The sequence below is a fragment of the Zootoca vivipara genome, chromosome 3, assembly GCF_963506605.1.
Source record: "Zootoca vivipara chromosome 3, rZooViv1.1, whole genome shotgun sequence".
Lineage (NCBI taxonomy): Eukaryota > Metazoa > Chordata > Lepidosauria > Squamata > Lacertidae > Zootoca > Zootoca vivipara.
Genome location: NC_083278.1, coordinates 77,112,650 through 77,130,754, shown reverse-complemented (window position 1 = coordinate 77,130,754; position 18,105 = coordinate 77,112,650). Strand labels below are relative to the sequence as shown.

General features: G+C 40.2%; 2 protein-coding genes across 7 annotated transcripts in view; one reads left to right on the top strand and one right to left on the bottom strand.

Moving 5' to 3' along the window:
- The window catches only part of SDCCAG8 (SHH signaling and ciliogenesis regulator SDCCAG8), a 92,725-nt gene extending 87,024 nt beyond the window's left edge, over positions 1-5,701 (bottom strand). Inside the window, exons 1-3 of the mRNA XM_035108353.2 lie at positions 5,233-5,701; positions 1,280-1,426; positions 1,116-1,201 (exon numbers count right to left, since the gene is read on the bottom strand). Of these exons, the coding sequence (XP_034964244.1) occupies positions 1,116-1,201; positions 1,280-1,426; positions 5,233-5,395 (396 nt within the window). The 5' untranslated portion in view covers positions 5,396-5,701. The remainder of the gene's footprint in view (positions 1-1,115; positions 1,202-1,279; positions 1,427-5,232) is intronic.
- A 573-nt stretch (positions 5,702-6,274) lies between these two features.
- Positions 6,275-18,105, top strand: part of CEP170 (centrosomal protein 170) — a 70,655-nt gene continuing 58,824 nt past the window's right edge. For all 6 annotated transcript variants that reach the window (XM_060272878.1, XM_060272877.1, XM_060272876.1 and 3 more), the window contains exon 1: positions 6,275-6,536. The gene's annotated coding sequence lies outside the window, so the exon portion shown is untranslated. The remainder of the gene's footprint in view (positions 6,537-18,105) is intronic.

The window sequence follows — 18,105 nt, the reverse complement described above, 5'->3', positions numbered from 1 at the left end:
GGAAGCAATCCTTATTGAGAGGCTTCTGGCTTTGGGAAAATATGGTCTACTTGCTGTTGATAGGCTGAGTATTGCTCCAATGGAGTAAAAAATAGGTCTAAGTATTCTTCTAAACAGCCTACAAATGACATTTTACAAACAGCCTCTACCCCCTGAGCAAATAATATATAATATAATATAATATAATATAATATAATTACACACACACACTAGAATGGGCCCTCAGATCTTGCATGAAAAGGGTCTCACGAGCAGCTCAGAACTCCACCTCTTCTGTCATGAACAACTAAAAACACCATCAGACTTTAGTGGGAGTTCTTTTTTTATTTTTTATTTTTACTGGAAAAATATCTTTATTGTTTTAAAAAGCATAGACACTACATAATTCTTCCATATTTCTCAAAAATACAAAAATTACCCAAACAATATACAAAATTCCCCCCCCCATATAGAAAAAAGATAAAAAGTAAAACAGAAAAAAATGAAAAAAGGAAAAAGGAAAAGGAAACAAAAAATAACACAGAAGCTTTAAAAGAAAACTGTTCTTCCAATAATTCATATTATTCTTAAATTATTGCACTTAACACTTCTTTCATATATTATAAACCAGGTTCAGCCTAAGCCTGCTATTAGGCTTTTTGATATTCCATTTTTCAATAAATATTATTTAAACATGTCCCATTCTTTCTTTGCTTTTTGTTTTGTTTGCCCTCACTATCCCCAAAAGACCTCTCCAACAATCGTTTCGCCACGGAGCTCGTGCAAAACCTGTCTGTCATAGAGGCGGTAAAACCGGAAGTCATCAGACTTTAGTGGGAGTTCTATTCACATAATAAGAGTAAATATATTTCCATATATTTCCATATATTTCCTGCTGCTGGGCTCTGTGCATGTTGCATACATTTGTCCAGATTTATGGGGCTGAAGTAAAGCTAGACAGCAATGACTATAAAAGTTTACATCTTTAATAAACACATTTAACTAGCCCATTAATGCCTTGTTGAACGTCTGTGATTCACCAAGTGTGAAAGCATAAATGCTGCTTCTATAGATACTTTGCCATCAGGCATGTAATTATTTGTTTCCTTAAAAAGAATAAAGAGGATAATGCTTACTGTGGGTGACATTCTCCTCCTCCTCGATGGGGATGTTTCAGTCTCTTTTTCTTCTTGTTGTCGTAATAAAGCTTTAAGTTGATTAACTGTAAGAAATCGGCAAGATACATTATAAATAGTGCCATTGTAAATGGAAACGAAACCCAAAAACGTAAGTTTCAAACCTGCATGGTTGTGCTGTAGCTCCTGCCAAGCTTTATTCTCACTCTCATTAGGATCTGTATTAGAAAATAACTGAGCACCTTCTCCCATTGCCAGATCTTTTTCACCAAGGGCATACTTCAATTGAGCGTGGCTTTTAGTAGCGCGATCTGTGAACAACAGCAATATAATCATAATTATATAGACATTCCTTGATGTTCTAACATAGGTAATGAGACTGACCATCAGAACCCTATGGAAATTAGCAAAGTTAATACTTAAATACAACAAACATAGAAGAAACCAACACAAATAACTAAGGAAGAGAAAAATATTAGAATAAAAAAACATATTTCCAATAGTAATATACAACTATACAGGATATATATATATTGCTTAAATAGCTTATGATTAGGAAAATAAGTGGGTTTACATTTTTTTTGTATTTTATTACACCAATATATTATAAATATACTTCATTTCCCCCACAAAATAGTTATAAACTTGCCTTCCTTCTCTTACTCTAAACATGGTATGTCCTGGATCTTCGGCAAGCAAACAGAAAAATCACAACTTTGGGGTCTTCCTACAAAAAGGTCAACAACCTTTGGGGTGACCTGGTTTGTAGTTTTTGAAATATGGCAACCCTATAGAGTTGTGAAGAAATATTCTAAAGATAAAACCTAGTTTTGTGCCTATATGCTGAAGTAAGACAGAATTCAACTGAGTTCGGTTAGTGCAGAGGATTAAAATTCAAAGTACTTCAGAATTTTATGCAATGCAAATTTTAGCACTGTCTACTCAGAAATAATTCCAACTGAGTTCTGCTAAGTAGATACAGGATTACAGCACAGGTAGGTGTCCACAAAGATGTTCACTATTGCACCAGTGGCAACTATGAATCTTCGTTATTTTTTAAAAGGTATTCCCCCCCTTTTTTTTGGTATGTGTATGAAGTGTCATATATGCATCTTACGTGGCTCTGCAACAATAACCAAATTATGCTTAGGGAGCCACTCTAGTTTAAAATCAGCAGCTCAATATTCCAAAGGACTCAGGAATATGGGTGTGGCTGGCTGCTTCATAAAATCTGCATCAACATCATACAGTTCAACCGACAGTTAGCTAGCCCCCCTAATTCTGGCTTGCTAGCTACCCAGCCTATACAATACCAAACTGGCATAATATAGCCAATCTACTGCCCACCTGTCTGACTTGTATCCATCTCATCTGCAAGCCCCAGTGGTTCCTCTACTGTGGACGTCATTAGCAGTGTTGCAGGAACAAGTGGGAATTGGAACAGGAAATCAACAATTGCAGTGCCATACCTGAGGAGCAGCCTCCAACAGTTGTGCTGTGCACTTGCAAAAAGATAAACATATTTTCTTGTTGATGGTATGTCTTAGGTACTTCTGAGTGTCTACTCTGCATGGCCTTTCTTTTCTGCTTATATAAGAAAATGTGTGCTTTTTTGGGTTGGGGTTACTTATACTGTAATTGGATTCACCGAGGGTGCTAAAAACACTCACAAAGGTCAGTGAATGAAAATTTCATCAGTGCTATGTCATCAGCATAAAGTGCAATTTTGAACTCTTCATTGCCCTACTTGATACAGTACTAAGATATGTGATTATTATTTCATGAAATATTAGCTAAGGGTTCCAGAAAAAGTGCAAACAGCAGTGGACATGGCAGGCGGCCTTGCCAAGTACCTCGTTCTAAGTTAGCATTATAACTTTTTTACAACCTCATGTTCCTGTAGCTTAATTAGATAAACTTTTGCCTAAAAACAAAAGGAATGAACTGTCATTTCTAAATCTTTTGAAAAAAGGTCACCCCAGAAGCATAGCAGATCTGGTAAAGTGGTCAACGGGTGAACATTGAACAATTTTAAAAACTTAATTTATAAACTACCTATCAGTGCAAGACTCCAGTTGGGGTATTCAATTTAAGAACAATGAATACAACAAAAATTCCACATAAAAACATTGAAAGTACAGAAATAGCAATAAAATCCAATAGTACTATAAAGACAGCACAGAAACTTACTTTACAACATACTAAAAGGCCTGGCAGATTTTTTTAAAAAATCATCACAGACATCAAAGATGGTATTTAGGTGAGCTTCCCTAGGGAGAGCATTGCAAATAGAAGTCACCACAACAAAAAACATATACTCCCAGCCAGTCATCATCCACCTAACTTTAGATGGCAGGAAGTGTTTGCTAATGAACAAAATATTAAGGCACGCTCATGTCAAAAAAGGCAGCCATTCAAGTAGTGAGACCTCAAGCCATTTAAGGTTTTATGGGTAATAGTATGAACTTTTAAATAATGGGACCAGTCATCAGCACAGCAATTTAACCATCAGCACAGTATGTTCCTCAAAGTCAGTTCCAGTTAGCCTTGCATAATTGCATTGTGATATTTCAGTGGTTACCAGAAAGTATCACAACAGATGCACCAAGCAACGTTGGGGTACCACAGATGTCATTGGCATCTCCAGTTAAAACAGTGGATCTATTGGTACCCTAAGTAGTAAACCTGCTCTTTTACAGCAAGGGTTCCCAAACGCAATTCTTGATTTTTGTTTGAATCTAAAGCCACGGCTATGACAGAAGCAAAGCCCTTTTAGGGTGCTTTGAACCCCTGCATCATAGGCTCAGGTTGTGTATGTGTGTAAATAAACCATATATCATAAAGACACAAACCCTGGAATCTCATACTGCTCATAAATTGGGGTAGCATACAACAATACAGTTTAAAATCCTCCTGTATCTAACTTAGGACATCACAATTGCTATAACAAGCAGGAAAAGACCTTCAGCAATTTTTCAAGTGGTCTGTGGGGGAAACAGTTTGGGACCACTCTTTTAGAGGAAGTGCAACACTATCCAAACAGCTTGAACACCACCTTCCTGGCTGACCTCTGGTTCCAAACATTCAATACTTCCCGTCCCGTGCATCACTTGGGTGTGATAAAGAGAACAGAGAGGATGTCATACTGTACAGATGGTACAGATGAGCTCATTCAGTGGTTGAATTTAGATGTTAAATAGTGTGTGAGCCAGGGAGGCGGGGACAACCTTAATATAATGAAGTCAAGCAGTTGCCTCCCACTTGTAGTCCATCTACTGAAATCACTCAAGCAGGAGCAAAAGGTACTTGTGCTGCTTATTAAAAAAAGGGGGGGAGTTGCTATGAGATAACTCGCATGTTGTCTAGAATATGTGTACTTTTTTTAGCTTTAGCATTTCATGCCTCCCAATTCCCAATCTGGTCAGCCTGACAACCATTGTCAGTGGTATCAAAAGCAGCACAGAGGTTCAGGAGAATCAGCAGGTCACACACCTCCTACTGAACTTTCTGTGTCAAAGCCAGGCCTGAAATCAGACTAAAAAAGGATTAAGAAAATCAGTTTCATTGAAGAGTGAGTGCAACTTGCACAGCAACCACCAACTCAATCATCTTCCTCAATAAGAAGGCATTTATCAGAAGGGAGACCCTGAAGGGCCTTTAAGGAGCCTTCAGGGCATGGGAGAGTCTCACATGCTTTCCCACATAAGGACAGAGGGGTCAGGATATGGGGTATACAGAGTGGGAAGAGGGGTCATCTCGATTAAAAACTAAACAAAAAACAAAATGCACCAGTGAACCCAAGACAGACCAAATATCCAACAGCTGGCAGTTGCAGTTTTTGAGAATCCGCTACTTTTCTTTTCAGCCCGATGCACACAGTTCTGCGTGAAGTGTAAAGCGGCACACCCCACCACGCCTGCAGAAATCTGCCCCATAGAGGGCCACGGGCTTGGCTTGGTGCACATTTCTAGAGACGCATCCCTGAAGCGCTGCAAGGCGGATCTGTGGGTGCTGAGCAGGACTGAGGAGGGCGACAGGAGTTCATTGGGGGGGGGATGGAGGGTCTGAAAGGAGGACCCGCGAGCCAAACCTGCCCTCCCGCCTCTCGCTCTCTCACCGTGCAGGCGTTCCTGACACCGCTCCAGAGACTCCGCCAAGCCCGACTCCCCTCCGGCCTCCCTCATGGAGGGAGAGTAATTCGGCGAGCGTCCCCATGCGGGTCTCGGGCTACACGCCGCCACTCTTTCTGTGGCCCCGGCAGACTCAGGGCAGCCCTGCATTGGGAGGCGTGTGAGGTAAACCTTTTTCTAGGCTGTCCCCGGTGGTTCTCGGTCTCTGTAGTCCAGCCTGGCTCCTACTAACGCTCAACAGTATGGGAACGGTTAACGCGGAGGGACTACAACTCCCAGAATGGGGAGCGGCGCGCTTCCGACGCCTCTCACGAGGAAGCTCGTTGCTAGACAACCAAGAAACGGTCTTTATCTAGGACCCGTTTGGTGACAGAGCAGGAGGGCGAGGAGGCGCTAGCCAGGCCTGCCACGAAGCAGGCGATAACGACATCTCCCCCTGAGGCTGACGGGAAGCCCCGCCGCCTCGCGCGGCGCTAAAGAGGCAGAAAGCGCTCCAGGTTCCCGTGCCCGGCATGCAACGCGCCATTACTATGGCGTTACGCCCACAAGGCTTCGCCGCAGTTGCTTCTGGGACTTGTAGTTGTTTCGTACCACAACAACGTAGAACAATACGTCTGCGGCTGCCATCGGTACCACAATAGGTGCGTTCATCCTCGTTTGAGGTCGTGCGCACAATACACCCCCCACACACACACACTTCAACCCAACCGCGCGCTCGGACGCGTTTTTTACTCTTCGCTCACACCCACCGCAGAAGCAAAGCATGTGCAGCGATCACATGGGGCAAATTATGTTTCTCGTCTCATTAACGTATCCGCCAAACTCTACATTTCTATTTCCCAATGGCGACTATTGTTGTTGTTGTTATTTATTGTTGTTGTTGTTGTTGTTGTTGTTGTTGTTGTTATCACCACCACCACCACCACCACCTCTCCTCCCCATTGTCTGGAACAGGACGCCTGCGCAGTGCGAGCCTGCTTGCTCGGAAGTGCGCGTGCGCAGTGGCTCCGTTCTGGGGCGCTGCAAATCCATTCTTTTCATTTCCCCTCCCCCCTCCTCTCTCTCTCCGCGCTGGAGAGCTGAGGCGGCGCCTGCGCAATAGCTTCCCCCTGTTCCGCGCCGTTAGCCGCTATATGCTGGGAATAACGTTCGAGCGGTTGCTTACACAGCCAAAGCGGCACAGAGAGGCGGGGAGTCCGCGAGCGCCCTTCCCCTCCTCCTCCCTCCGCGTCCTCCTCTGTGGAGAAGATGGTGGGCCTGTGAGCCAGCGCTTTTGCCTTTCCCAAGCGGGGTGAGTGATGCTGCGGGCGGGGGGACCCCTCCGCCCGAGCGCCGCGGCGCCTTCCCTTCTCCCGGCCGGGGATGGAGCCCTAAATGCGGCGCATTGTATGCCTCCCGCTCCGCCTCTGCTTGCTGCCCTCGCCCTCCTCCTCGCATGCCCCTCAGTGACACTGGCTCTTTTCCGAGCACTTCTTCCAATGCTACGTTTCCCGTCCGGGGCTTTCTGCTATTCCTGCCCGCCGAGCATTGTCCCTCTGGGACTCCACAGAGAAGGCGGCGGCGGCTCCTGCATGGAGGCGATGGGAGGGGGTTGCAATGGCCCAGATTGGATACAGATGGAGCTACTAAAACCACTGTTTCCTCTTTCCTCCCCTTCCTCCCCCAAGATAACAAACCTTCCCCCCGGGCGCTCTTTTCAGTGGGGTGGAGGCTTCGAGCCCGTTCTCCTCTCGTCAGGTTACATACAATTCTGCATGGAAAACATGTCTAGAAGGGGCGTGAGTGCAGCTTCTTTGCTTTGTGCGTTTGCTTTCTGGGATCTGTTTCCTTCTTTCTCTCCCCCCTTTCCACTGTGGATTCTCATTTGTCCATTTGCTTCCGATTCGTTTTACGGGCCCTCGTTTAGGAAACTACAACAACGACAAAAACCATCTGGCCGAAAAATAGAAAAGGCGTGTGTGTGTAATAATAACAATACTAATACTAAGTAATTTGAAGCTTCTGTTTTTCAGCCTGGCATGCAGCTCTGACTGTAAGCAGCCTTTATCGAAAACGAGGCATGGATTTACGTTTCCATGCACATTTCCCCCCTCCCTTCTGCTGATGTTCCTTCTGATAATTGTTTTGTGAATTCGTTTCCGTTGTGGTCTTCTGTGTATGAAAAGGATCCCTAGGAAAATGCATATGGCTTCTCGAAAACTACACAGACCGGGAAAGTAACGGCCTTTTGTGGAAGGCATCATTGCAAGTCATTCATTTTGTGCACGAATGAGATATGTGTAGTCATAGCAGCTTTCTTGGAAGTGAAATGGATTGGTTACAAAGGCAATAAAAATCTTAGCCTGGTTTTCAAATATCCAGTATTTTATGAAAGAGGAAGCTGACTCCACTGAGAACCATATGACAGCTCTACAGATGAGCCTTTTGTGATCTCATCCACTCATTGCTTGGAGCCTGATGCTAGAAATGGGGGAAGGGAAGAGGAGCGTTTCTGCTTAAAATTGTGTTCCAGTGCATTTATGATTCACTTGATCTAGTTAGTCTCCAGGATCAGGCATGCTGTTGCCTCAGCATCTGATCAGGAAATTGTTAAATACATTAAAAATGGGCTGTAACTATTCAGAATATGATACTTGCATGCAGTCATTGCATTGTAAATAAGTTGCTATTTGAGCTACTTGTTAGCTTTTAAACAAATTTTAAGCAAGTGCTTCCAACAATATTGTGTACTGTATAACCAAAGCAAATACAATATGCTGCTCAAAGCAAAGCAGAACTTCAGTGTAACCAGACAATCTGTTATCTAAAATGGAATCCCTTTGATTCAATTGTTTTCACATTCATTAAGTGCAAAAGATATTCTTAATAAAATATTTATTTGAAGCAATGCACTCAAGTTCCTAAACTATGACTAGGATTGTGCTGATCTAGTGTATCACACTGGTACTACTCTGCACTTGAAAAGGGTATTCTAGGGCAATGAATTATATTTAACATAAGATTATCTATATACATCTGTGAAACAAAATGGTGGTTGTTTTGGACACTCGGGCCAGACTGGTGTATGTGGTCCAGCAACAAAATTCAACAGTGGTTGAATAATTTGTACCATGAGTGCTGGTAGAATAGCAGCTGCTTCACTTTCTTACTAGTAGTCTTTAGAATACTTCATCTTCATGGAACTTTAAAAAGGTCTCATAGTTCATAAAGTCTCCCGTTTTTTGAGGGGTGGAGAGAATGTCTGTAAAGATAGTGTAATTAGCATAAATCTTTGTTTTAGCTAAATGATTTTGAAGCTCTTGTTCTGTTTTGAGAACTGGAGCTCCCTAATTTCCTACAATTTGCACAAACCATGTCATTTTCTTTCCTCCTTTTCCTTACCACTTTATATATTATATATTATATATTTCATTGTCTCTGCTGTACTTCTTTTATTTAAATGCCTGTGTGACTTTACATATTCCCATTGTTTTTCTAGAGAAAATGGTAGAGAACAGCTCCACACAAAAAGGCTGATATCTTTACCCCCTTTTTAAATTCTACCGTCATGACTATCACAACTATCACTATTCTTAATATAAATTTGTGATAAATAGCATTTTTATACTTGTAATTAGGTTCTGATTGGCTCAAATCAAGGCCCAGTGCTTGAGTATTAATGTGCTTTGAGTGACAGATCTTACATTTGGCTTTCTGTGAACAAGTACTAGTACTGTGTACTAGTAATTTAAACTATACCTAAAGATTTGTTTGCAGTGGTGTTGATGAAGCCTCTGTTGAAGCTTTCCTAATGTCATAGAGGGGTGAGGTGGTTAGAAAGTATGCTTGTCAGTAACTGAGTTGCTCAAACCTTGGAGGGTCATAGAAAGCAAAGGAGCCTTGTGAAGGCAGGAAATTCCACAGGCAGGGTGCTACAGCTGAGAAATCACCCACCCTCAGACTTTACCCATTGGCAGAACCTAAGATCACCCTCAGATAGCAAGACTGCCAAATGCCAGGAGAGACAATCCTCTACTCACAAGTATTTGTCCTCCAAGCCATTTAGGGTTTTAAAAGTAAATCACAACACCTTATATGTGACTCAAAAATGAATAGGTGGCATGCAAATCACAGATTATAGGTGTAATATGACACTAAAAAGCATGAGTTTACTAGGGCATGAATCACTGTGGCAAGACTTTCCTGGTCCAGGAATCATTGTTGCTGGAGGTCCATCTGGCCCCTTGAGCACCCAGTGACAAAGATAGATCCAGAAATACTTCCAGACTATGCAGATCTTTCAATGGGAGTGCATTCTCATCTAGAACAGTCAGTCTACCAATCAGAGGAACTTGTCAGCTCCTCACCAACAGAACCTCTGCCTTATTTGCATCCAGCTTCATTTTATTGGTCCTCATCCAGCCCATTATCATCTCCAGACAGTGGTTTTTAGTAAGATACAGGATGGTGTCTCTTGGATCCTGGACTCTGGTGATTTTCTAGTCTCTCAGTCCTATAAGAAGCCTACAGTTATAAATATAATAAATTAATTATAGTGTCATTTATAATCTTAGAAGACAGATCTCCACATGGTTCTCTCACTGTTAACATGGTGTTTAATAGATGGCTATGATTCATGATTCACTTTTATGTTTATTGTTTGATATATATGTGTATTAAATACTAATTCCCTTTTAAACTGCTTTTTAAAAAAAGAAAATATGGAGAAATTCATTGTTGTTCTAAGGTACTCATTCTGTCAGGATAAGCATTTTGGCTTGTCAGAGTGCTGTTCCATGAGTTCTCAAGACCCCACTTGAGCCAATTTCAGGGAGCGAGGAGGGTGGATGGTTTCGAAACGCTGATGGGACTCATTAGTTGAATCCCACCCATTGAAAATAATTGAAATATTAAAGCCTTTTTAAAACAAGCAAACCCCCCCACCCTGCTTACTACAATCCTGTAAGGTATACATTAGTATAGTACAAACTATATGGATGGGGAGTACTGGCCAAACTAGACAATATGGATGGTATTCAAATAAGTTTTATTCAGAGTAGACACACTGAAAATAATGAACTTATTAATGTTCATTGGATGGAAGTCAACATTGCCCTATGACAAAAATTCTGCCTGTGGAACAATCCCTCTCCTCCCATGTGTGCTGTTTCAGTACCAATTTGGGGGGTGGGTGCAGGGGCAGGAGATGGGGATAGTCCTTGCATCAGGCTTCTGCTGGCAAGGCATGTTATGTGACTCCCATCAATTTTAATGGGTCTACTCTAAGTAAAACTTACTGTACACCACCCTGTACTTGCTTTGTATCTGTGTCCCTAAGTATAAGGTTTTAATCACAGATTTCCAGTTTAAGGGGTCTTATCTGGATTGTAACCCTGGAATGGAAACAGGCTCCCCATGTTGGCAAGTTGTGTAAAGAACCAAGTGAATACCTTAACGGTACAGATATGGAGCTCTAAAATACAATCTGATTTTGAGGGTTATGCTTAAGTTTTCCATATTCAAAGGTATTTTGCCACTGAATACCAGATGCTGAAAAACAAGAATGGCAGAGTGGCTGTTGTTTCATGCATTGCTTGTATATTTCATGGAGCATCTGCTTGGCCTCTTTGGCAAACATGATACTGCAGTTTATGTGGAGGAATAAGTCCGAGATGCTGGAGGTGCAAAAAAGAGGAAGGTACATACTACCACATGTGGTGGTCCTGCCAAAATATAAAAGAATATTGGAACAAAATATATGAGGAGTTAAAGAAAATGTTTAAAATGACATTTTAAACACCTGAAATGTTCCTTTTAAACATAATACCACCCAAAATAAAAAAGGAAATAAGATCTTTATTCCTATATGGTGTGACTGCTGCAAGAATCTTGGTGGCAAAAAGCTGGAAAAGCGAGATGCTACCCACAACAACAGATTGGCAAATACAGATGTTAAATTATATAAGATTGGCAAAACTGACCGATTCAATAAGAGACATACCTGTGCAAAAGGTTACAAAAGAGTGGAGTGTGTACAAAAATTATCTTAAAATATACTATCCAAATAACTCTCTACTCATGGATATCGAATGATGTTTGAGAAAATTAGAAATGATTGGAATGGATAAGAAAAAGGAAAAAAGGATACTGTTAGTAAGAACCTGTGAAAGACAAGATAGATAAAAATGTATAACAAAAGGGATGGGAAGTATCTGTGTACAAAGGTAATGAGTGTATATATTCTGTATCTTTTCTTTTTTTCCTAGAGGATAGACTTGGTTTGAATGTTTTTTTTAGATAAGGCTTCATAGCTTTTTTCTTTTTTCTCTTTTTTTCTTTTCTTTTTTTCTGAACTTGTAACTTTGTGTATTCTTCTTATGTATATTTGTGTTTTTATTCATCGTGCTTTTAAACAATAAAATTTAAAAGATACTGCAGTTTATGGGTCTTTTGGTTTGATCCAGAAGGCTTGCTGTTATGAGTTCACCCCTACCCAGTGAATTCATAGTTGAGCTGAAATTTGAGCTGGGACTTCCCAGGTCATAGCTCATGCTTGCAATCACTGTGCTATATTAGCTCTTCATAAATGTTACCAGCACTCTGATAAAACTTCAAGACTCCAACAGAATTAGAGAGCTTGAAGAAGTCAAATCAAAATTAGTCCAGATCTGCATGTCAAAAGCAGCCTCAGAAGAAGAATTTCTCCTGCTGAAACACATCTGCCTAGGCAGTTGTTTCCAGGGTTTTATTATTATTTGGCCAGATATTATAGCAAAGCATAATTTGTGATAAACAGAAGGTAATGGTCATTGCTTTGTCTCTTGAGATTACTGTAGCGAGAGATGGGGATGCTGAACAGACAAGCCACTCTTAATTCCATGGTTTGGAGTTGTTTTATTTTATTTCAACAATTTATATACCAACACCCTATGTCTCTAAGTGATGTACAGTAATCAATCAATCAATCAATCAAGCTTTATTACGGTCATATACCAGCTATTAAAAATAAAAATGCTTTACAAGGCTATGGGAGTTGTCATTCGGGGTGGATATAAGAGTCTATGAGTTTGAAGGGGCTATGTTTCCAGAGGGCGGGTCCAGCTGGCCTTTCCCCTGGTGCTGCTCAAAGTTCTCAGTTTCGTACCCGAGCGGAGGAACTACTTCCCACAGTCCAATACCGAGTTTGCTATTCCAATGGCTGTCTTGTTCTGGGGGGAAAGACTGGTCCTGCAGATCTGCGTGCAGAATCTGGCTACCGTCCGAGTTAACTTTATAGTCAAGCTGCTAAAAAAACTTCATTCAGTGCAAGAACTGTCTTTCAGTAGGAACTGTCTCCTACAAGGAAGAATGATTACCTTTGGACAAATATATTTGTAAAAATATTTCTGAATTTTTTTTGTATTAGCCAAAAAAATGATTATACAGCTTGAAGAGAGAACTTGAGGCACAAATAATGCCTTCTGTTAAATATATTCTTCATTGTTGATGGCTATTTTGCAACCGGAATGGTATCATTTGGTTAAATACTAGAAAATAGTGTTATGGCATCCTGCAAATTAACCATTTAAAGAGTGGGTATAAGCAAAACTGTGAAGTGAGTGTCACTGCTGTGTTTGCAATTATTTTGATATTTTGAAAAAAGTAAATTTAAAATTATATATTTATAAATGGACATATTGTACTTTCATTCATTAGTGTCGCATTAATGTTTTCTTTAATGTAGTTGTAAGGCAAATTTTAAATTCAAGTAAATACATTACCTTTATTTAAAATTCAGCAGAAATACCAGAGGTTTTTTTCTTAAGCAGACTGTTCTATGTGCATCACTTAGCATGTTTCATTTTATTTATATTTAGTAAACAAACCTAAAAACTTTGAAAGTCAGACATCTAATATCCTATTTGCAGTTGGCATCTGTTCGCTGTTAATGAATTTGTGAAATAGAAAAGTTTCCATATGAAAAGAGAGTACTGTGATTTATTTATTTATTTATTTATTTATTTATTTATTTATTAATTACCTGCCCTTCACTCTAAGGTCCTAGGGTGGGTTACAGCATTTAATATTAAAAACAGACTGAGAAATTTTCTGTCCCACATCATTGGTAGGACTGATTTTTAATTTTGTTTCACATCATTTTTAGTATATTTGAGGACCTCTAAGAAACACACCATTCCTGTGTGGTCAGAAATGCTTTCAGATAAACATCAGAATTTAGGGTCCTTGTTCCAGAAACAGCCACTGTTTAGGGAAAGTTCTGGGATGTTGGCAAAGAGGCAAGCAGTCTTTTGTTTGTAAAGTAGGGGGGGGGGCTCAGCCGTTAAACATAGTTTCTGCTTTTGAGTTGATGTAATTGTGCTTTGGTCTTCCTTTCTAATTCTGGTGGTCTTATATGAACTAAAACATGTTATTATGGGGGACAATTAAGAAGTTTTGTGTCTCTGGCTCAAATCGGACTGTAAAATAGTTGCTTAAGCTTCTGCTTAATGGTCTGATGCTTACATTTATTATGAATACTAGCTAGAAGGCTTATTGGTAGGTATTAAGGAAACCTATTCATTAATCATATTCCATGCTTTGTAGGTGAAGTAATGACCAGAACACAGAAAAAAGGGCTGTCTTTTGCTCAATCCAACAGACTACAGCAGGCATCCCCAAACTTCGGCCCTCCAGATGTTTTGGACTACAATTCCCATCATCCCTGACCACTGGTCCTGTTAGCTAGGGATCATGGGAGTTGTAGGCCAAAACATCTGGAGGGCCGCAGTTTGGGGATGCCTGGACTACAACATCTATAATACAATGATATATCACTTGGTAAAACACCTTCCTCACAATTTTTTTAATCCAGATGTCAAAATTTGAGATTAGATCAGCTTTGAAATCTGAGTAATATTCTCCAAAACTGGGATATCTTGGCTGATTTCTGAGCTGTGAGAATTTGATCTTACACACACACACACACACTGAACAGTCACAGATTATTTGCAAGCCTCACAGATATTTGGCCATTTGAAGGATTTTAGGCAAATAGACTGTGTTTGCAAAAGAAAACTGCTGGTTTTGGAGGAGTTAACCCCACAGTAGATTTATTGGGGAGCAGGATTGCAGTGCTCAGCACTTCCTTGAGGTAAGCATTACAAGCTCCGAGCATTACAAGCCAAAAGCATTACAAGCCAAAGCCAAGTAAACATGACATGGGGTATCAGATGTGTCTGGTACAATTAAGCATTGGGGTTCTACACCTACAAATTTCTGGCAACATGAGAAAGGTTTTGGCGCCTAATTATCCTGTTCTTCTGGGTCTTGGGGCCTTCAGAGAAACTAGTAAAGAATACCAAAGATTCTTCCTATCATAGTTGGGGCGAGGTAAGGTAAATCAGGACCCTGGGCAGCTCCCCGTGGGCCCTGCTAACTGTTTTTGAGAAGATGTCTGAACAAAGGCTTGGAATCATCTGAAGCCTTGATAAGACTGGCAGTGGCAGGGCTTGATCTTCCCCGTGGTTCTGCCTCCCATGTGAGAGCTGTTTGCTATTTTTTAAGGGCCTGTAGTCTATTCTTCAGTTACACCCTCATGCATTATTGTGGAGCAGGAGTGGGTGACGCTTCAGGAGAATAAAATTGTTAGGACTTCAAGGGTTATGTAAGAGCCACATCCTCAGACTGAGGCAGTGTAGAAGTAGGTGCTATGGGGTGGCTGGTGCACAATCTCAGTTACTCAGTTGTAGATGGTTTGTCCACACTGTCCAGGGTACTTGGTGTGGTAATTAAAACAACAACAACAACAAATAAATCTGTGTCAGGTGGATTGAGGCCAATGCATATTGCATAAACTGGAAGGGAAATGAAAGAAAAGAACCTCAAAATAAATTCCAAAACACTGTTCCTATATTAGTGAGGAATCTTAGTGGAAACATGCATTTGGTGCAAAAGAAATAAAGTTATGAAAATCCCTGTATATTTGTTTAATTTTATAGAACAAACATAATATAGTCCTGTCAATGAGAGATCAGGTGGAAATTGGGCAATTGGAAGAAAGCTTATTATGCCATTGCATGGCACAACGTGCATGCAGTAATCTGATTACCTTTAGACGCAGTAGCATATAAGTGGATGAAAAGAATTAAAGACATAATCTTGACCTTACCAACTTGACCAGGGAAATACTGATGTATTACTGATGAAAGTGATATCCATTCTAAGGTGTTTTCAGTATTATTGAAATATGTATTCCAGGTAAGGTAAATTGGGAGAATTTGGATACACTGTGGATTCATATCAACCTATCAACCTACAAGGTGAAAAATATTCGTAATGGCAAACTAGCTGGGTATGTGAGATTTTGCTGGTGATTAATATTGATACTTTTTTTTATTTAGATAGTTATAAATTATTTGGCAAACAAGCTACCGGTAGTAATAAGTAACAAATCTGTGTTGCATAACTAGAATTTACATAGTTATGAACAGTATTATTTTAAGGTTCCTATCTGCTTGAGCAAGTCCCAAATTCTGCTTTGAAGAAGTGATCAAAGATTATCCATGAACTAAAATTAGTTTCCAAATTGAGCATGATCTTTATTTCAAGAAAAGAAATAGACACCAAGCTCCGAGAGAGAAGCATGATGAATTTAGGCAGTTACAATGAGTTTGCAATATCATGCATCCTTACCACTTCTACCTCCCCTTTTCTATGTACTGTATATTGTTTTGATAATAGTAACACACATACATACCACAGAATTGAATTAAGGCAGTGCATGAATTAGCAACTAGCTGACTGGGTTAGGTAGTGGAATTAGCTGCAATCACTTGGCCTCTTGGCCCCTAAATCCCAAATAATGTACTAAGTCTTAGGTTCCTCTTGTATGTTCACTTTCATTTATCTCAAGCTGCAGATCTACCAATTAAGGCTTTTTAAAAATCGGGTCTTGAATAATTTAGGCAGAGTTGAGAATGCAATAGGCTTTGAGTTGGTCTTAAGAGATGAAAAATGAGATACATTTAAATAATTGGCCAATGATGAAGTCTTTGTCATGAGAGCAGTAAACAAAAGGAGTTGTCATCTATAATTGAAAAAAACCAGATACTTCAAAACAGATGTCGGGCGTGTTCTTATATGCTCTCGGTGTGCGTTGTAATTCAAGAAATGGGCTAATGTTAAAATTTGCCTTGAAAAGAGTCTTTTCCTGAACTATTTCATAAAAGGAATATGCATTCTTACTCAGTACTTGCATCAGCTAAATATTGCCTAATGTAATAAAAACTAATAAACATGTTTCTCCCTCACTCCTGCCTTTCTAGATAGTTGTACTGGCATGTGATTCAAATTGGAACAGATTTGCAATTGTGTACATAGCTGCCAAGTTATCCCTTTTTTAAAGGGATTTCCCCTTATGCTGAATAGGCTTCCTCGCGAGAAAAGGGAAAACTTGGCAGCTATGATTGTGTAAGTTTTGTTGAAGCTAGTCATTACCAATAAGGGCTGCACGCCAGACAAACTGAAGGGTCGTCAGTTTATGGGGCATTATTTGGAAGCAGTCAAATATAACTTGAATACTCTGTAGGTAACAGTTTATCTATGTTTGTTTAGATATCATCATGGTTTTATGTTTGCCCCTGACTGCTGTAGAGCTAGAAACAAGCTGTCTTCTGCCAGCTAGGGCAGGAGTGAAGACAGCTTGCTTGTTATAGCTTTGCTGCAGTCATGAGCAAAGGTACTCCACTGAGTATAATTGTAGGTATCTCCAGACAAGAGCATAAGCAATCATCAGTGTCTTGGGCCATTGTCTGTAATGCATAGAGTGCTGGACTAGGATTATGGAGACTGAGGTTCAAATTTCCATATAACCATAAAGTTGATTAGGTGACATTTAGCTTAGCCTACTTTACATGTTTCAAGGCTAGACAGAACTTGATCTTTGGTGAGGGACCAAAATGTTGCTGCTGCTGGACCAAATGTTCCAAAGTAATAGGAACAGCTGCTTGACACTAAGTCACCTGTCTTCAAGGCTTGCGGACTTTTGATCATGTGTATTTGTGTTGGGCAATTGCTGTTTCTAACCCCCAACCACAACCAAGGGCATATTCTGTGGTGTGGTTTTCATATTTTAATAATTCCATTGATAATATTTTAGCTCAAATATTGGCAGGCAGAGAAACTGTTCTTTCCAAACTGGGTTACACCCACAGAATATGGAGTTAAAGTTCTGAATTATGTGGATTATATTGGCAGCTTTGCAGCTGTTGTATCATCTGTTTGACACACTTTTGAACAAAATAATTTATGTACAAAGCAGCTAAAGAATGTAATTCCCAAAGCTGTAAAAACAGTGCCCCTCCCTTCAAATGAAAACTGCAATACATGCCGAAATATAACGCTTTTTTATTAGGTTAGTACATTCCATTAAAAGTGTGCATGCATTAATGTTGGGTATTTAAATTCAGTGTGATGTCACCTGCATTTTTATGTTACTGTTTCTGTCAGGGAACCAAATACAGCTCTTTCAGGAATTTTCAATTTTATGTACAGTAGAGTGACAATAGTGGTCCATCTAGTATTTTCCTTGCAATGCATGTTTGCACTTGATAATTGGTAATGGACTCGACTCTTCCATTAAAACCTACTTGGCAGAACTGGGGAAACCTTTTCAGCTCAAGGACAAAAAAGTGGACAGAACAATGGATATGACGCCTACCTTTGTACAGTAGGCTACATTTCAGTCACAGGTTTTTATATATAACATACCTGGCTTGCCAACAGTGGGATTGCTGCTGAGTGGGGAAGTTGTGCAGTACATGTATGGTAGTGGAGCCAATCCAGCACTCCTGCACCTATGGCCACACACTGCACACACACATGTCCATGTGTGCTAGAAGCAT